The following is a 20086-nucleotide window of genomic DNA, read 5'->3' as shown; positions in this document are numbered from 1 at the left end:
GCTCGTTTCCGCGCGAAGCCGCTCCCGGTCCCGCCGAGCCGGGCTCCGAGCGCGGCCCCGAACCCGGCCCGGAACCGGGCCCCGAGCCCGCCCCGCGCCCCCCACCCGGCCCCCGCCCCGCTCCCGATGCCGGCCCGCGCCGCGCCGCTGCCGCCGGCCCCGCTGCCCGCCGAGCTGCGCCGACGGTGAGTCCTGGCCGGGAGACGGGAATGAGACGGGAGTGGGGACCCCCTCTCCCAGAGCTCACAGCTCTCAGAGCCCCTCAGAGCCTTCAGAGCCTTCAGAGCCCCTCACAGCCCCCAGAGCTCTTCAGAGCCTTCAGAGCCCCTCACAGATCTCAGGGTCTCTCATAGACCTCAGAGCCCCTCAGAGCCTTCAGAGCCCCTCACAGATCTCAGAGCCTTCAGAGCCCCTCAGAGCCTCTCATAGACCTCAGAGCCCCTCAGACCTCAGAGCCCCTCACAGTCCTCACAGCCTTCAAAGCCCCTCACAGATCTCAGAGCCTTCAGAGCCCCTCACAGCTCTCAGAGCTTTCAGAGCCCCTCACAGCTCTCAGAGCTTTCAGAGCCCCTCACAGCTCTCAGAGCCTTCAGAGCCCCTCACAGCTCTCAGAGCCTTCAGAGCCCCTCACAGATCTCAGAGCTTTCAGAGCCCCTCACGGATCTCAGAGCTTTCAGAGCCCCTCACAGATCTCAGAGCTTTCAGAGCCCCTCACAGCTCTCAGAGCTCTCAGAGCCCCTCAGACCTCAGAGCCCCTCACAGACCTCAGAGCCCCTCACAGACCTCAGAGCCCCTCACAGATCTCAGAGCTTTCAGAGCCCCTCACAGCCCTCAGAGCCTTCAGATCTCTGAGCCCCTCACAGCCCTCAGAGAGCTCAGAGCCCCTCACAGCCTTCAGAACTCCTCACAACCCTCCCTGCACTCGCAGCTCTCAGAGCCCCTCAGCTCTCAGAGCTCTCGGAGCCCCTCATGACCCTCCACAGCCCTTCATGGCCCTTCAGAGACCCCTCAGAGCCCCTCAAGGTGGGCTCGCTCCCAGAGCCTGCCCAGGGAGGGCTGAGGGCCACCAGGATGGGCTGAGACCCCTCAGCCTCGGCAGTGTCACCCCCCATGGCACTGCCCACCCTCCCCCCCTCACCTTAGCCCTGTCAGTGACACCCCCCGGGATGGGCTGAGACCCCCAAGGTGGGCTGAGGGCCATCAGGATGGGTTAAGGGCCACCGAGATGGGCTGAGGGCCACCAGAATGGGTTAAGGGCCACCAAAATGGGTTAAGGGCCACCAGGATGGGCTGAGGGCCACCAGCTCTGGCATTGACACCTCCTCATGTCACCGACACCCCCCCAAAAGCACTGACTCCCCCCAACACCACCCTGACCCCCCCAGGACCGGGCTGTCACCCCTGCCCCAGCATCACCCTGCGCTGACAGACCCCCCCCCAAAATTACCCTGACCCCCCTCAGCCCCCCCCAAAATTACCCTGACCCCCCTCAGCCCCCCCCAAAATTACCCTGACCCCCCTCAACCCCCCCCAAAATTACCCTGATGCCCCTGGATCCCCCCCAAATTACCCTGACCCCCCTCAGCCCCCCCTAAAATTACCCTGATGCCCCTGGATCCCCCCAAAATTACCCTGATGCCCCTGGATCCCCCCCAAATTACCCTGACCCCCCTCAGCCCCCCCTCAAAATTACCCTGACCCCCCTCAGCCCCCCCTAAAATTACCCTGATGCCCCTCAACCCCTCCCAAAATTACCCTGATGCCTCTGGATCCCCCCAAAATTACCCTGACCCCCCTCAACCCCCCCAAAATTACCCTGATGCCCCTGGATCCCCCCAAAATTACCCTGACCCCCCTCAGCCCCCCCAAAATTACCCTGACCCCCCTCAGCCCCCCCTAAAATTACCCTGATGCCCCTGGATCCCCCCAAAATTACCCTGATGCCCCTGGATCCCCCCAAAATTACCCTGATGCCCCTCAACCCCCCCCAAAATTACCCTGACCCCCCTCAACCCCCCCTAAAATTACCCTGATGCCCCTCAGCCCCCCCTAAAATTACCCTGACCCCCCTCAACCCCCCCAAAATTACCCTGATGTCCCTCAGCCCCCCCCAAAATTACCCTGATGCCCCTCAACCCCCCCCAAAATTACCCTGATGCCCCTCAACCCCCCCCAAAATTACCCTGATCCCCCTCAGCCCCCCCCAAAATTACCCTGATGCCCCTGGATCCCCCCAAATTACCCTGATGCCCCTGGATCCCCCCCAAAATTACCCTGACCCTTTTCAGAACTGCCCTGACCCCCCCAGAGTGCCCTGCCCCCCCTCTGGAGTCACCTCCCCATATTTTGGGGATCCCCCTCCAGCCCTGGAGCCTCAAATCCCCCCTCCCCCAGTTCTGGGGTGCCCACGTGGCCCCGGCCGGGTCCCCCCCAGCTTTGTCCCCACCTCGTGTCCCCTGCTGAGGGATTTTGGGGTGGGAGGGGTGGCACGTTTTGGGGTGATCCCGGTGGGAATTGTCACTGTCCCCACCCCCCCCCCAAAACCCCTCCCGTGTCCCCCAGCCCGGGCAGGAAGGGGGGCCCCCAACCCCTCCCCCACTTCCGGCGCAGTGCCCGCGCTGTCCCCAAGGTCCCCGTGGCTGTCCCCAAACCCGGGGGACCCCCAAAATCCCCCCAGAGTCCCCCCAACCCCCCCAGATCCTGCGGGAAAGGGAAAAGGGAAGTGGGGGTGGCACCGGAGCCGTGCCAGGATGGGACACGGGGACAGGGGGGTGGCCTGGGGACAGGAGCCATCCCAGAGGGGACAGGGGCTGGCCTGGGGACAGGAGCCATCCCAGAGGGGACAGGGGGGTGGCCTGGGGACAGGAGCCATCCCAGAGGGGACAGGGGGGTGGCCTGGGGACAGGAGCCATCCCAGAGGGGACAGGGGGGTGGCCTGGGGACAGGAGCCATCCCAGAGGGGACAGGAGGGTGGCCTGGGGGACAGGAGCCATCCCAGAGGGGACAGGGGGGTGGCCTGGGGACAGGAGCCATCCTAGAGGGGACAGGGGGGTGGCCTGGGGACAGGAGTCACTCCTGGGGGACAGGAGCCATCCCGGAGGGTCCCATCCCAAGTCCCTGTGGCTGGGACATTCCCAGGGAATGGCTGTGGCACCTGAGGGGTCCTGACCTGGGTTGTGACCCCTGTCCTGACCCCATCCTGGGGGTCCTGTCCCCAATCCCAGGGCTCCTGTCCCCAATCCCAGGGCTCCTGTCCCCAATCCGGGGGTCCTGTCCCCAATCCCAGCGGTCCCAGCCCCCCATCCTGGCAGATGGGGACATTTTTGGTGGCACCAGAGGTGTCCCTGTTCCCCCCTCCCCATACCCTCCCCCACCCCAGAATTCCCACATTCCCGGCTCATCTGTGCCACTGTCCCCTCTGGAGCCACCCCACGGTGTCCCTTTGTCCCCTCCCTCTGGAGCCACCCCACGGTGTCCCTTTGTCCCCTCCCTCTGGAGCCACCCCGTGGTGTCCCTTTGTCCCCTCTGGAGCCACCCCGTGGTGTCCCTTTGTCCCCTCCCTCTGGAGCCACCCCGTGGTGTCCCTTTGTCCCCTCCCTCGGTGTCCCCCACCCTGGTGACCCCGGCTGTGCCCCCCCCTCAGGCTGCAGGACTTGGAGCGGGATGAGGAGAACCTGGGAGAGAAGGTGAGTCCTGGAGTGTCCCCAGTGTCACCTGGGCTGTCCCTGTGTCCCCACGGGAAGTGTCCCCTCCGTGTCCCACCTTGTCCCCGTGGGAAATTCTGCCGTGCCCCACAATGTCCCCACGCTGTCCCCTCCATCCTCTGTGTCCCCACGCTGTCCTCTCTGTCTCCTGTTTCCCCACCGTGTCCCCTCCATCCCCTGTGTCCCCTCGGTGTCCCCAATGTCCCTGCCATGTCCCCATGATGTCCCCAGTATCCCCAATGTCCCCAGGAGAAGCTGAGCCTCATCCACGGCCTCTTGCCCCCAGTGTCCCCACCGTGTCCCCTCCATCCCCAGTATCCTCATGGTGTCCCCAATGTCCCTGCCATGTCCCCAATGTCCCCTCAGTGTCCCCAATGTCCCCTCGATGTCCCCGATGTCCCCAGGAGAGCGTCCAGGAGAAGCTGAGCCTCATCCAGGGCTTCCTGCTCCCGATGTCCCCACCGTGTCCCCTCCATCCCCAGTGTCCCTGCCATGTCCCCAGTGTCCCCTCGATGTCCCCAATGTCCCCGATGTCCCCGATGTCCCCAGGAGAGTGTCCAGGAGAAGCTGAGCCTCATCCAGGGCTTCCTGCCCCCAGTGTCCCCACCGTGTCCCCTCCATCCCCAGTGTCCCTGCCATGTCCCCAGTGTCCCCTCGATGTCCCCAATGTCCCCTCGATGTCCCCAGGAGAGCGTCCAGGAGAAGCTGAGCCTCATCCACGGCTTCCTGCTCCCGATGTCCCCACCGTGTCCCCTCCATCCCCAGTGTCCCTGCCATGTCCCCAGTGTCCCCTCAGTGTCCCCAATGTCCCCTCGATGTCCCCAGGAGAGTGTCCAGGAGAAGCTGAGCCTCATCCACGGCTTCCTGCAGGCCGAGGTGCAGCTGCAGCTCAGCGAGCTCGAGGCCAAACTGCGCCGCGAGGAGCTCTCCGAGGTGAGAGCCCGACCCTGGGCTGGGGGAAACATCTGGGAAAGGCCAAAAAACCTCCTGGGATTGGGGTAAAACACCTGGGAAAGGCCAAAAAACCTCCTGGGATTGGGGTAAAACACCTGGGAAAGGCCAAAAAATCCTGGGATTGGGGTAAAACACCTGGAAACGCCCAAAAAAAAATCCTGGGATTGGGGTAAAACACCTGGAAACGGCCCAAAACCTCCTGGGATTGGGGTAAAACACCTGGAAAAGGCCAAAAAATCCTGGGATTGGGGTAAAACACCTGGAAACGCTCAAAAAAAATCCTGGGATTGGGGTAAAACACCTGGAAACGCTCAAAAAAAATCCTGGGATTGGGGTGAAACACCTGGAAACGCCCAAAAAAAACCCCTTGGATTGGGGTGAAACACCTGGAAACGCCCCAAAAACACCTGGGATTGGGGTGAAACACCTGGAAAAGGCCAAAAAAAATCCTGGGATTGGGGTAAAACACCTGGAAACGCCCAAAAAAATCCTGGGATTGGGGTAAAACACCTGGAAAAGGCCAAAAACCTCCTGGGATTGGGGTAAAACACCTGGAAAAGCCCAAAAAATCCTGGGATTGGGGTAAAACACCTGGGAAAGGCCAAAAAAACTCCTGGGATTGGGGTGAAACACCTGGAAACACCCAAAAAACCCCTGGGATTGGGGTAAAACACCTGGAAAAGGCCAAAAAAAAATCCTGGGATTGGGGTGAAACACCTGGAAACACCCAAAAAAAATCCTGGGATTGGGGTAAAACACCTGGGAAAGGCCAAAAAAAATCCTGGGATTGGGGTGAAACACCTGGGAAAGGCCAAAAACCTCCTGGGATTGGGGTAAAACACCTGGGAAAGGCCAAAAAAAATCCTGGGATTGGGGTGAAACACCTGGAAACGCCCAAAAAAAATCCTGGGATTGGGGTAAAACACCTGGGAAAGGCCAAAAAATCCTGGGATTGGGGTGAAACACCTGGAAAAGGCCAAAAAAACTCCTGGGATTGGGGTGAAACACCTGGAAAAGGCCAAAAAATCCTGGGATTGGGGTGAAACACCTGGGAAAGGCCAAAAAACCTCCTGGGATTGGGGTAAAACACCTGGGAAAGGCCAAAAACCTCCTGGGATTGGGGTAAAACACCTGGAAAAGGCCAAAAAATCCTGGGATTGGGGTAAAACAGCTGGGAAAGGCCAAAAAAACTCCTGGGATTGGGGTGAAACACCTGGAAAAGGCCAAAAAATCCTGGGATTGGGGTAAAACAGCTGGGAAAGGCCAAAAAACCTCCTGGGATTGGGGTGAAACACCTGGGAAAGGCCAAAAACCTCCTGGGATTGGGGTAAAACACCTGGAAAAGGCCAAAAAATCCTGGGATTGGGGTGAAACACCTGGAAAAGGCCAAAAAAACTCCTGGGATTGGGGTGAAACACCTGGAAAAGGCCAAAAAATCCTGGGATTGGGGTAAAACAGCTGGGAAAGGCCAAAAAACCTCCTGGGATTGGGGTGAAACACCTGGGAAAGGCCAAAAACCTCCTGGGATTGGGGTAAAACACCTAGGAAAGGCCAAAAAAAATCCTGGGATTGGGGTGAAACACCTGGAAAAGGCCAAAAAATCCTGGGATTGGGGTAAAACACCTGGAAAAGGCCAAAAAATCCTGGGATTGGGGTAAAACAGCTGGGAAAGGCCAAAAAACCTCCTGGGATTGGGGTGAAACACCTGGGAAAGGCCAAAAACCTCCTGGGATTGGGGTAAAACACCTGGAAAAGGCCAAAAACCTCCTGGGATTGGGGTGAAACACCTGGAAACGCCCAAAAAACCTGGAAACACCCAAAAAAAATCTTGGGATTGGGGTAAAACACCTGGAAACGCCCAAAAAAAATCCTGGGATTGGGGTAAAACACCTGGGAAAGGCCAAAAAAACCCCTGGGATTGGGGTAAAACACCTGGAAAGCTCTGGGAAAACCTCAGGATTTGGGATGAAACACCAGGATTTGGAGATAAAACACCTGGAAAACCTCAGGAAACCACCAGGATTTGGGATAAAACCCCAAGATTTGGGATAAAACCCCAGGAAACCAGGAAAATCTTGGGATTGGGGCTCAGCCCCCCCTTTCTCTGTGGGATTTGGGATCAAACCCCAGGAAATCCCCGGGATTGGGGCTCAGCCCCACTTTCCCTGTGGGATTTGGGGTCACAGCCCAGGAAATCCCCGGGATTGGGGCTCAGCCCCACTTTCCCTGTGGGATTTGGGGTCACAGCCCAGGAAATCCCCGGGATTGGGGCTCAGCCCCACTTTCCCTGTGGGATTTGGGATCACACCCTGGGATTGGGGCTCAGCCCCCCCTTTCCCTGTGGGATTTGGGATCACACCCTGGGATTGGGGCTCAGCCCCACTTTCCCAGTGGGATTTGGGATCAAACCCTGGGACTGGGGCTCAGCCCCCCTTTCCCTGTGGGATTTGGGGTCACAGCCCAGGAAATCCCCGGGATTGGGGCTCAGCCCTCACTTTCCCAATGGGATTTGGGATCACACCCCGGGACTGGGGCTCAGCCCCACTTTCCCTGTGGGATTTGGGATCACACCCCAGGAGATCCCCGGGATTTGGCCTCAGCCCCCCTTTCCCAATGGGATTTGGGATCACACCCTGGGATTGGGGCTCAGCCACCCCTTTCCCTGTGGAATTTGGGATCACAGCCCAGGAGATCCCCGGGGCTGGGGCTCAGCTCCAGGTGCTCCCCTCCCCAGGAGCGTTACCTGGCCAAGGTGAAGGCGCTGCTGCGCCAGGAGCTCTCGGCCCCCAATGGCTCCGGGGGCCCCAACCCCAACGGGTGTCCCGGGAACGGCGCCTCCGGCAGCGACGAGGACGAGGACGGGGCCATGGAGCTGGAGGAGGAGGTGGTGGCAGTGTCCTCGTCCCCGTCCTGCTCCGGCCCCGCCGCCAGGGCACGGAAATCCCGCAGGAGCCGCTCCAATGGAGACGCCAGAAGTGAGGATTTGGGGTTTTTGGGGGGTCACTGGGGGGTTCTGGGGGTGGGCAGGGTTTGGGGTGGGGCATTGGGATGGAGGGGGGGATTCTCTCAGGAAGGGTTTTGGGGTATTGTGGTTTTGGGGTGTGACAATTCCCGTTGGGATTGAGAGCTGGGATCTCCTTGGGAAGGTTTTGGGATCTCCTGGTTTTGGGGTGTGACAATTCCCGTTGGGATTGAGAGCTGGGATCCCCTTGGGAAGGGTTTTGGGATCTCCTGGTCTTGGGGTGTGACAATTCCCGTTGGGATTGAGAGCTGGGATCCCCTTGGGAAGGGTTTTGGGATCTCCTGGTTTTGGGGTGTGACAATTCCCGTTGGGAGTGAGAACTGGGATCCCCTTGGGAAGGGTTTTGGGATCTCCTGGTTTTGGGGTGTGACAATTCCCGTTGGAATTGAGAGCTGGGATCACCTTGGGAAGGGTTTTGGGATCTCCTGGTTTTGGGGTGTGACAATTCCCGTTGGGATTGAGAGCTGGGATCCCCTTGGGAAGGGTTTTGGGGTCTTCTCAGGAAGGGTTTTGGGGTCTCCTGGCCTTGGGGTGTGACAATTCCTGTTGGGATTGAGAACTGGGATCCCCTTGGGAAGCGTTTTGGGGTCTCCTCAGGAAGGGTTTTGGGGTCGTCTCAGGAAGGGTTTTGGGGTCTCCTGGCCTTGGGATGTGACAATTCCTGTTGGGATTGCGAGCTCGGATCCCCTTGGGAAGGGTTTTGGGATCTTCTCATGAAGGGTTTTGGGATCTCCTGGCCATGGGATGTGACAATTCCCAAAGGGATCAAGAACTGGGATCCCCTTGGGAAGGGTTTTGGGGTCTCCTCAGGAAGGGTTTTGGGATCTCCTGGCCTTGGGCTGTGACAATTCCCACTGGGATTTGGGATCCACCGTGCTTTTCCCGCAGAGTCTCCGGCCAGCTCCCGCGTCACCCGCAGCTCCGGCCGGCAGCCGTCCATCCTCAGCCTCCTGTCCAAAGGGTCAGTGGGACGGGTCACCCTCCTCTTCCTCATCCCACCATCCCGAACCCTTCCCGTTCCCCAAAAATCCCATCCCGGGTCCGTCCCGCAGATCCAACAAGCGGAAATCGGAGGAGGTCAACGGCGAGGTGAAGCCGGAGCTGATGAACGTGGAGAAGGAGGAGGAGGAGCTGGAGGAGAAGGTCAGTGCTGACATCCCAGACCTTTTCCAGGTCGTTTTTGGGGTGATTTCCCAGGATTTTGGTCCCTGCTGACATCCCAGACCTGTCCTGGGTCATTTTTGGGGTGATTTCCCGGGATTTTGGTCCCTGCTGACGTCCCAGACCTGTCCTGGGTCGTTTTTGGGGTGATTTCCCAGGATTTTGGTCCCTGCTGACATCCCAGACCTTTTCCAGGTCGTTTTTGGGGTGATTTCCCAGGATTTTGGTCACTAGTGACATCCCAGACCTGTCCTGGGTCGTTTTTGGGGTGATTTCCCAGGATTTTGGTCAGTGCTGACATCCCAGACCTGTCCTGGGTCGTTTTTGGGGTGATTTCCCAGGATTTTGGTCCCTGCTGACATCCCAGACGTTTTCCAGGTCATTTTTGGGGTGATTTCCCAGGATTTTGGTCCCTGCTGACATCCCAGACCTGTCCTGGGTCGTTTTTGGGGTGATTTCCCAGGATTTTGGTCCCTGGTGACATCCCAGACCTGTCCTGGGTCGTTTTTGGGGTGATTTCCCAGGATTTTGGTCCCTGGTGACATCCCAGACCTTTTCCAGGTCGTTTTTGGGGTGATTTCCCAGGATTTTGGTCACTGCTGACATTCCAGACCTTTTCCAGGTCGTTTTTGGGGTGATTTCCCAGGATTTTGGTCCCTGCTGACATCCCAGACCTTTTCCAGGTTGTTTTTGGGGTGATTTCCCAGGATTTTGGTCAGTGCTGACATCCCAGACCTGTCCCGGGTCATTTTTGGGGTGATTTCCCAGGATTTTGGTCAGTGCTGACATCCCAGACCTGTCCCGGGTCGTTTTTGGGGTGATTTCCCAGGATTTTGGTCCTTGGTGACATCCCAGACCTTTTCCAGGTTGTTTTTGGCGTGATTTCCCAGGATTTTGGTCAGTGCTGACATCCCAGACCTTTTCCAGGTCGTTTTTGGGGTGATTTCCCAGGATTTTGGTCCCTGGTGACATCCCAGACCTTTTCCAGGTCGTTTTTGGGGTGATTTCCCAGGATTTTGGTCACTCATGACATCCCAGACCTTTTCCAGGTCGTTTTTGGGGTGATTTCCCAGGATTTTGGTCACTGCTGACATCCCAGACCTTTTCCAGGTCATTTTTGGGGTGATTTCCCAGGATTTTGGTCCCTGGTGACACCCCAGACCTTTTCCAGGTCATTTTTGGGGTGATTTCCCAGGATTTTGCTCTGTTGTGACATCCTGGGGGATTTCCCCGGATTTTGGGATTGCGTTTTCCTGCTCTTTTTCCCATTTTTTTGCCTTTTTCTCCAGGATCAAGATGAGAAAAGGATGAAAATGGAAACCAAAGATGGGTGAGGAAAAGGGAGAACACTCCTGGCTGCAGCCGTGTCCCAGTGACAATGACAATGACAATGACAACGATGACGTCACTCCTCCGTCCTCATCCCAGATTTTCATTTTTCCCTCCCAGGTCGGAAATCAAAGACGAAATCCCTCAGGTTAAAATCACTGCTTCTGCTAAAGTAAGTTCCTCCTCATTCCAGCTTTTTTTGGGATCCCTTAATCCTTTAAAACTCCTGAATTTTAATTTTTTTTGGGGATGAGTCGATGATTCCAAAGGGTGAATTATCCTCTGGGAATATTCCCAACCCGTTCAGCTTCCCAAAACCAAACAGCTGGGGCTGCTTCTGATGGGAAACCCCCAGATTTTGCCAAAATCCCGGAGAATTCCAAGAATACCTTTGGGAAAAGCTGACTCTCCCTCCCCTCTGCTGCAGACCACCCCCCCAAAATGCCTCGACTGCCGCCAGTACCTGGACGACCCCGACCTCAAATTCTTCCAAGGGGACCCCGACGACGCCGTAAGAGACCCAAACCCTCCTTCCCCCAGCTCGTGAAGATCAGGAAGATCCCTCAATCCCATTTTTTGGGGTTTTTTTTTCCCCCAAATCCAGCTGGAGGAGCCGGAGATGCTGACGGACGAGCGCTTGTCCATCTTCGACGCCAACGAGGACGGCTTCGAGAGCTACGAGGACCTCCCCCAGCACAAGGTCACCTCCTTCAGGTGAGGTCCTGGAGGGCGATTCCCGCTCGGATTCCCTCTGGAATCGTGTCCCACGCCCTCCGTGTCCCCCCTGGCAGCGTTTATGACAAGAGGGGACATCTCTGTCCCTTCGACACCGGCCTCATCGAGAGGAACATCGAGCTCTACTTCAGCGGCGTCGTCAAACCCATCTACGACGACAACCCCTGCCTGGACGGTGAGGAACGCCCGGAATTCCGGGGCTTTGGGCATCCCCAGGTGGGAACTGTCCAGATTTTTGGGGGTTTGGGGATCCCCAGGTGGGAACTGTCCAGATTTTTGGGGTTTGGGCATCCCCAGGTGGGAACTGTCCAGATTTTTGGGGGTTTGGGGATCCCCAGGTGGGAACTGTCCAGGTTTTTGGGGATCCCCAGGTGGGAACTGTCCAGATTTTTGGGGGTTTGGGCATCCCCAGGTGGGAACTGTCCAGATTTTTGTGGATCCCCAGGTGGGAACTGTCCAGATTTTTGGAGATCCCCAGGTGGGAACTGTCCAGATTTTTGTGGGTTTGGGCATCCCCAGGTGGGAATTTTCCAGATTTTTGGGGATCCCCAGGTGAGAACTGTCCCGATTTTTGTGGGTTTGGGGATCCCCAGGTGGGAACTTTCCAGATTTTTGGGGGTTTTGGGGATCCCCAGGTGGGAACTGTCCAGGTTTTTGGGGATCCCCAGATGGGAACTTTCCAGATTTTTGTGGGTTTGGGGATCCCCAGGTGGGAACTGTCCAGATTTTTGTGGATTTTGGGATCCCCAGGTGGGAACTGTCCAGATTTTTGTGGGTTTGGACATCCCCAGGTGGGAACTGTCCAGATTTTTGGGCATCCCCAGGTGGGAATTTTCCAGATTTTTGGGGGTTTGGGCATCCCCAGGTGGGAACTGTCCAGATTTTTGGGGATCCCCAGATGGGAACTTTCCAGATTTTTGTGGGTTTTGGGATCCCCAGGTGGGAACTGTCCAGATTTTTGGTGGTTTTGGGGATCCCCAGGTGGGAACTGTCCAGATTTTTGTGGATCCCCAGGTGGGAATTTTCCAGATTTTTGGGGGTTTGGGCATCCCCAAGTGGGAATTGTCCAGATTTTTGGGGGTTTGGGGATCCCCAGGTGGGAATTGTCCAGATTTTTGGGGATCCCCAGGTGGGAATTGTCCAGGTTTTTGGGAGTTTGGGGATCCCCAGGTGGGAATTGTCCAGGTTTTTGGGGGTTTGGGGATCCCCAGGTGGGAATTGTCCAGGTTTTTGAGGGTTTGGGGATCCCCAGGTGGGAACTTTCCAGATTTTTGGGGGTTTTGGGGATCCCCAGGTGGGAACTGTCCAGGTTTTTGGGGATCCCCAGGTGGGAATTGTCCAGATTTTTGGGGGTTTGGGCATCCCCAGGTGGGAACTGTCCAGATTTTTGGGGATCCCCAGGTGGGAATTTTCCATATTTTTGGGGGTTTGGGCATCCCCAGGTGGGAACTGTCCATATTTTTGGGGGTTTGGGCATCCCCAGGTGGGAACTGTCCAGATTTTTGTGGGTTTGGGGATCCTCAGGTGGGAACTGTCCATATTTTTGGGGGTTTGGGCATCCCCAGGTGAGAACTGTCCAGATTTTTGGGAGTTTTGGGATCCCCAGGTGGGAACTGTCCAGATTTTTGGGGATCCCCAGATGGGAACTTTCCAGATTTTTGGGGGTTTTGGGGATGCCCAGGTGGGAACTGTCCAGGTTTTTGGGGATCCCCAGGTGGGAATTGTCCAGATTTTTGGGGGTTTGGGCATCCCCAGGTGGGAACTGTCCAGATTTTTGGGGATCCCCAGGTGGGAATTTTCCATATTTTTGGGGGTTTGGGGATCCCCAGGTGAGAACTGTCCAGATTTTTGTGGGTTTGGGGATCCCCAGGTGGGAATTGTCCAGATTTTTGTGGGTTTGGGGATCCCCAGGTGGGAATTGTTCAGATTTTTGTGGGTTTGGGGATCCCCAGGTGGGAACTTTCCAGATTTTTGGGCATCCCCAGGTGGGAATTGTCCAGATTTTTGTGGGTTTGGGGATCCCCAGGTGGGAACTGTCCAGATTTTTGGGGATCCCCAGGTGGGAACTGTCCAGATTTTTGGGGGTTTGGGCATCCCCAGGTGAGAACTGTCCAGATTTTTGTGGGTTTTGGGATCCCCAGGTGGGAACTGTCCAGATTTTTGGGGGTTTGGGGATCCCCAGGTGAGAACTGTCCAGATTTTTGTGGGTTTGGGGATCCCCAGGTGGGAACTGTCCAGATTTTTGGGAGTTTGGGGATCCCCAGGTGGGAACTGTCCAGATTTTTGGGGATCCCCAGGTGGGAATTTTCCAGATTTATGTGGGTTTGGGCATCCCCAAGTGGGAATTTTCCAGATTTTTGAGGGTTTGGGCATCCCCAGGTGGGAATTTTCCAGATTTTTGGGGATCCCCAGGTGGGAACTGTCCAGATTTTTGTGGGTTTGGGGATTCCCAGGTGGGAACTGTCCAGATTTTTGTGGGTTTGGGGATTCCCAGGTGGGAACTGTCCAGATTTTTGTGGGTTTGGGGATTCCCAGGTGGGAACTGTCCATATTTTTGGGGGTTTGGGGATCCCCAGGTGGGAACTGTCCAGATTTTTGTGGGTTTTGGGATCCCCAGGTGGGAACTGTCCAGATTTTTGGGGGTTTGGGGATCCCCAGGTGGGAACTGTCCAGATGTTTGTGGATCCCCAGGTGGGAACTGTCCAGATTTTTGTGGCTTTGGGGATCCCCAGGTGGGAATTGTCCAGATTTTTGGGGATTTTGGAGATCCCCAGGTGGGAACTGTCCAGATTTTTGGGGCTTTGGGGATCCCCAGGTGGGAACTGTCCAGATTTTTGTGGGTTTTGGGGATCCCTAGGTGGGAATTTTCCAGATTTTTGTGGCTTTTGGGATCCCCAGGTGGGAACTGTCCAGATTTTTGGGGCTTTGGGGATCCCCAGGTGGGAACTGTCCAGATTTTTGGGGATCCCCAGGTGGGAATTTTCCAGATTTTTGTGGGTTTGGGGATCCCCAGGTGGGAACTGTCCAGATTTTTGTGGCTTTGGGAATCCCCAGGTGAGAACTGTCCAGATTTTGGGGGTTTGGGGATCCCCAGGTGGGAACTGTCCAGATTTTTGGGGATTCCCAGGTGGGAATTTTCCAGATTTTTGGTGGTTTTGGGATGCCCAGGTGGGAACTGTCCAGATTTTTGTGGGTTTGGGCATCCCCAGGTGGGAACTGTCCAGATTTTTGGGGATCCCCAGGTGGGAACTGTCCAGATTTTTGGGGGTTTTGGGGATTCCCAGGTGGGAATTGTCCAGATTTTTGGGGGTTTGGGGATCCCCAGGTGGGAACTGTCCAGATTTTTGGGGATCCCCAGGTGGGAATTGTCCAGGTTTTTGAGGGTTTGGGGATCCCCAGGTGGGAATTGTCCAGATTTTTGGGGATCCCCAGGTGGGAACTGTCCAGATTTTTGGGGTTTTTTGGCCTGCCAGGTGGGGTGAGAGCCAAGAAGTTGGGGCCCATCAACGCCTGGTGGATCACGGGCTTCGACGGCGGGGAGAAGGCGCTGATCGGCTTCAGCACAGGTGAGGAGGAATCTGGGGGAATTTGGGCTTTTTTGGGTTGGTTTTGGGTCATTTTGGGCTTTTTTGGAGTTTTTCTGCAGGGGAGGGTCTCAGCCTTTTTGTCCTTTCCCCTCCTTTTTCTCCCTTCTTTCTTCTCCCTTTCTCCTTCTTTGCTCCCTTTTTTTCCCATTTTCTTTTCTCTCTTTTTCTCCCTTTATTTCTTTCTTCTCTTTCATTTTGTTCCTGTTTCTCTTGTTTTCATTTGTTTTCTTTCTCTTTTTCTTTTCTCTCTCTTTTTTTCATCTTTTCTCTATTTTTTCTTTTCTTTTTTTTCATTTCCTTTTCCCTCTTCTTTCCTTCTTTTTTCTCCTTTTTCCTGCTCTTTTCTCCTCCATTTTCTTTCTCTTTTCCTTCCTCTTTTTTCTCATTTTTCCTGCTCTTTTCCCCTCCATTTTCTTTCTCTTTTCCTTCATTTTTTTTCCTTTTTCTTGCTCTTTTCTCCTCTATTTTTTTTCTTTTTCCTTCCTCTTTCTTTCCTTCTTTTTTCTCCTTTTTCCTGCTCTTTTCCACTTTATTTTCTTTCTCTTTTCCTTCCTCTTTCTTTCCCCCTCTTCCTTTTTCCTGCTCTTTTCCCCTCCATTTTCTCTCTCTTTTCCTTCCTCCTTTTTTCTCCTTTTTCCTGCTCCTTTCCCCTCTATTTTCTTTCTGTTTTCCTTTCTCTTTTTTCCTCCTTTTTCCTGCTCTTTCCCCTTTATTTTCTTTCTCTTTTCCTTCCTCTTTTTTCTCCTTTTTCTTGCTCTTTTCCCCTCTATTTTTTTTCTTTTTCCTTCCTCTTTCCTTCTTTTTTCTCCTTTTTCCTGCTCTTTTCCACTTTATTTTCTTTCTCTTTTCCTTCCTCTTTCTTTCCCCCTCTTCCTTTTTCCTGCTCTTTTCCCCTCCATTTTCTCTCTCTTTTCCTTCCTCCTTTTTTCTCCTTTTTCCTGCTCCTTTCCCCTCCATTTTCTCTCTCTTTTCCTTCCTCCTTTTTTCTCCTTTTTCCTGCTCTTTCCCCTCTATTTTCTTTCTGTTTTCCTTTCTCTTTTTTCCTCCTTTTTCCTGCTCTTTCCCCTTTATTTTCTTTCTCTTTTCCTTCCTCTTTTTTCTCCTTTTCCTCTTTTCCCCCTTTTTTTCTTTCCTCCCCTTTTCCTCTTTTCCCCTTTATTTTTTCTCCCTCTCTCCTCCTCTTTTCCTTCCCCTTCTCCTTTTTCCTCCTCTTCCTCTTTTCCCCCCAATCCCCTTCCCCACCCCCCATTTTCCCCCCAAATCCCACAATTTTGGGGTTTTTTCCCCCAGCCTTTGCCGACTACATCCTGATGGAGCCGAGCGAGGAGTACGCGCCCACCTTCGCGCTGATGCAGGAGAAGATCTACATGAGCAAGATCGTGGTGGAGTTCCTGCAGAACAACCGCCACGTCAGCTACGAGGACCTGCTCAACAAGATCGAGGTGACAGTGCCACCGCCGTGTCACCTCCCCGTGGTGTCACCTCCCCGAGGTGTCACCTCCCCATGGTGTCACCTCCCCGAGGTGTCACCTCCCCGTGGTGTCGCCTCCCCATGGTGTCACCTCCCCGTAGTGTCACCTCCCCGTGGAGTATCTCCCCGAGGTGTCACCTGCCCGAGGTGTCACCTCCCCGTGGAGTATCTCCCCGAGGTGTCACCTGCCCGAGGTGTCACCTCCCCGTGGTGTCACCTCCCTGAGGTGTCACCTCCCCATGGTGTCACCTCCCCGCGGTGTCACCTCCCCATGGTGTCACCTCCCCGAGGTGTCACCTCCCCGAGGTGTCACCTCCCCATGGTGTCACCTCCCCGAGGTGTCACCTCCCCGAGGTGTCACCTCCCCACGGTGTCACCTCCCTGTGGAGTATCTCCCCGAGGTGTCACCTCCCCATGGTGTCACCTCCCCATGGTGTCACCTCCCCGAGGTGTCACCTCCCCATGGTGTCACCTCCCCATGGTGTCACCTCCCCGAGGTGTCACCTCCCCGTGGTGTCACCTCCCCATGGTGTCACCTCCCTGCGGTGTCACCTCCCTGCGGTGTCACCTCCCCACCCCGGGGACAGTTCCCCCATGGAAAAGATGGGGCGGGGTCAGCAGGTGGTGGTGGTGGGATGGTGGTGGTGGTGGTGGTGGTGGTGGCGGTGGCACCAGCTCAACAAGGTCGAGGTGACAGTGCCATCGTGGTGTCACCTCCCTTTGGTGTCACCTCCCCATCCCCGGGACAATTCCCCCGTGGAAAAGATGGGGCAGGGTCAGCAGGTGGTGGTGGTGGTGGGATGGTGGTGGTGATGTGGTGGTGGAGGTGGCACCAGCTCAACAAGGTTGAGGTGGCAGTGCCACTTTGGTCATCCTCAACCATCCCAAACCATCCCCAACCGTTCCAAACCGTTCCCAGCCTTGGTGACCCTCGGAATGGGTGATCCGGAGATGGTGAGGGACCATCCCCAACCATCCTTAACCATCCCCAACCATCCCCAACCATCCCCAACCATCTCCAGCCCTTTCCAACCATTCCAAACCATCCCAAACCATCTCCAACCCTTCCCAACCATTCCAAACCATCCCCAACCATCTCCATCCCTTTCCAACCATCCCCAACCATTCCCAACCATCTCAACCATTCCCAACCTTGGTGACCCTCAGAATGGGCGACCCAGGGAGGGGTCAGGGGCCATCCCTGGCCATCCCCAACCCTTCCCAACCCTTCCAAACCATCTCTAGCCCTTCCAAACCATCCCCAACCATTCCAAACCATCCTCAACCATCTCCAGCCCTTTCCAACCATTCCCAACCATCTCAACCATTCCCAACCTTGGTGACCCTCGGAATGGGTGACCCGGGGAGGGGTCAGGGGCCGTTCCTGGCCATCCCCAACCCTTCCAAACCATCTCCAGCCCTTCCAAACCATCCCCAACCATCTCCATCCCTTTCCAACCATTCCCAACCATCTCAATCATTCCCAACCTTGGTGACCCTCGGAATGGGTGACCCGGGGAGGGGTCAGGGGCCGTTCCTGGCCATCCCCAACTCTTCCCAACCCTTCCAAACCATTCCCAACCATCTCCAACCATCTCCATCCCTTCCAAACCATCCCCAACCATTCCAAACCATCCCCAACCATTCCCAACCATCTCAACCGTTCCCAACCTTGGTGACCCTCGGAATGGGTGATCCGGAGATGGTGAGGGACCATCCCCAACCATCCTTAACCATTCCCAACCCTTCCCAACCATTCCAAACCATCTCCAACCATCTCCAGCCCTTCCAAACCATCCCCAACCATCTCCAGCCCTTTCCAACCATTCCCAACCATCTCAATCATTCCCAACCTTGGTGACCCTCGGAATGGGTGACCCGGGGAGTGGTCAGGGGCCATCCCTGGCCATCCCCAACCCTTCCCAACTCTTCCAAACCATCTCCAGCCATCCCCAACCATTCCCAACCATCTCAACCATTCCCAACCTTGGTGACTCTCGGAATGGGTGACCCGGGGAGTGGTCAGGGGCCATCCCTGGCCATCCCCAACCCTTCCCAACTCTTCCAAACCATCTCCAGCCATCCCCAACCATTCCCAACCATCTCAACCATTCCCAACCTTGGTGACTCTCAGAATGGGCGACCCGGGGAGGGGTCAGGGGCCATCCCTGGCCATCCCCAACCCTTCCCAACCCTTTCCAACCATCTCCAGCCCTTTCCAACCATCCCCAACCATTCCCAACCATCTCAACCATTCCCAACCTTGGTGACCTTTGGAATGGGTGACCCGGGGAGGGGTCAGGGGCCATCCCTGGCCATCCCCAACCCTTCCCAACCTCCCCCAGACCACGGTGCCGCCGGCGGGGCTCAACTTCAACCGTTTCACGGAGGACTCGCTGCTGCGCCACGCGCAGTTCGTGGTGGAGCAGGTGGAGAGCTACGACGAGGCCGGCGACAGCGACGAGCCCCCGGTGCTCATCACGCCCTGCATGAGGGACCTCATCAAGCTGGCCGGCGTCACCCTGGGCAAGAGGTGAGGTTTGGGGGCAAAAGCCCCAAAATCGGGAAAATCCAACCAAAATCTGGGAGGGTTTGGGCTCTGAGGTCTCAATATTGGGGAAATTGGCCCAAATTTGGAGATTCTCGTGCCGGGCATGAGGGACCTCAACAAGCTGGATGGGGTCACCCTGGGCAAGAGGTGAGGTTTGGGGGCAAAACACCCAAAATTGGGAAAATCCAACCAAAATTTGGGAAGTGGGACCTCAAAAGTAAGAGAATTTGCCCAAAATTGGGACGGATTTGGGTTCTGTGAGCACAAAATTGGGAGAATCCGACCAAAATTGGGAAAATCTTCCCAAAACTGGTGAGGATTTGGGTTCAGTGGATGAGAAGTGCTGGGAATCAGAGCAGAAACCCTCCCAAAATTGGGAAGGTCCTCCCAAGATCACAAAAACCCTCCCAAAATTGGGAAGACCTTCTCAAAACTGGGACAGTTCTCCCAAAATTGAGAAGGTCCTCCCAAGATCACAAAAACCCTCCCAAAATTGGGAAGGTCCTCCCAAGATCACAAAACCCTCCCAAAATTGGGAAGATCCTCCCAAGATCACAAAACCCTCCCAAAATGGGGAAGATCTTCTCAAAACTGGAACAATTCTCCCAAAATTGGGAAGATCCTCCCAAAACTGGGCAAACCCAAACCTGGTGCTGCTTCAGAGGGGGCAGGACGCTGGGTTGGGTCTCCAAAATCCATCCACACCTTTTTGGGGACCCCACCTGGCACCTGTGGGTGTCCCTGGGGTGGTGTCCCCTCCCCGGGCGTGGCCTGAGCGCTGTCCCCGTGCCGCAGGCGCGCCGTGCGGCGCCAGGCCATCCGCCACCCCACGCGCATCGACAAGGACAAGGGTCCCACCAAGGCCACCACCACCAAGCTGGTGTACCTCATCTTCGACACCTTCTTCTCGGAGCAGATCGAGAAGGACGAGCGCGAGGAGGACAAGGAGAACGCCACCAAGCGCCGGCGCTGCGGCGTCTGCGAGGTGGCCGAGATGGGGATGGGGTTGGGTGGTTGGTGTTGGAGGGTCTTCCAGCCTTGGTCAGTGTCATGGGTTGGGTTGGGTTGGGTTGGGTTGGTTGGTTGGTCTTGAAGGTCTCCCAGGGTTGGCCAACATCAGCATCATGGGTTGGGTTGGCTGGTCTTGAAGGACTCCCAGTGTTGGCCAACATCAGCATCTTGGGTTGGGTTGGTTGGTCTTGAAGGTCTCCCAGTGTTGGCCAACATCAGCATCATGGGTTGGGTTGGCTGATCTTGGAGAGTCTTCCAGTCTTGGTCAATGTTACTGTCATGGGTTGGGTTGGGTTGATGTGGGAGGCCTTGGTCAACACCATTGTCAGTGTCATGGGCTGGGTTGGTTGGTTGGTTGGTCTTGAAGGTCTCCCAGTGTTGGTCAACATCAGTGTCACAGGTTGGGTTGGTTGGTCTTGAAGGTCTCCCAGGGTTGGTCAACATCAGCATCATGGGTTGGGTTGGTTGGTCTTGAAGGACTCCCAGTGTTGGCCAACATCAGCATCTTGGGTTGGGTTGGTTGGTCTTGAAGGTCTCCCAGTGTTGGTCAACATCAGCATC

General features: G+C 55.9%; 1 protein-coding gene across 1 annotated transcript in view; it reads left to right on the top strand.

The window, feature by feature from the left end:
* Window positions 1-95: 95 nt before the first annotated feature.
* The window catches only part of DNMT1 (DNA methyltransferase 1), a 40088-nt gene continuing 20097 nt past the window's right edge, over window positions 96-20086 (top strand). The window contains exons 1-15 of the mRNA XM_059872141.1: window positions 96-185; window positions 3644-3686; window positions 4530-4637; window positions 7393-7633; window positions 8569-8641; window positions 8733-8823; window positions 10131-10171; window positions 10291-10342; window positions 10598-10681; window positions 10775-10884; window positions 10962-11080; window positions 14379-14471; window positions 15783-15934; window positions 18309-18496; window positions 19310-19499. Of these exons, the coding sequence (XP_059728124.1) occupies window positions 127-185; window positions 3644-3686; window positions 4530-4637; window positions 7393-7633; window positions 8569-8641; window positions 8733-8823; window positions 10131-10171; window positions 10291-10342; window positions 10598-10681; window positions 10775-10884; window positions 10962-11080; window positions 14379-14471; window positions 15783-15934; window positions 18309-18496; window positions 19310-19499 (1644 nt within the window). The 5' untranslated portion in view covers window positions 96-126. The remainder of the gene's footprint in view (window positions 186-3643; window positions 3687-4529; window positions 4638-7392; window positions 7634-8568; window positions 8642-8732; window positions 8824-10130; window positions 10172-10290; window positions 10343-10597; window positions 10682-10774; window positions 10885-10961; window positions 11081-14378; window positions 14472-15782; window positions 15935-18308; window positions 18497-19309; window positions 19500-20086) is intronic.

Source organism: Haemorhous mexicanus, chromosome 34 (assembly GCF_027477595.1).
Source record: "Haemorhous mexicanus isolate bHaeMex1 chromosome 34, bHaeMex1.pri, whole genome shotgun sequence".
NCBI lineage: Eukaryota > Metazoa > Chordata > Aves > Passeriformes > Fringillidae > Haemorhous > Haemorhous mexicanus.
This window is presented reverse-complemented; position numbering and strand designations above follow the sequence as displayed.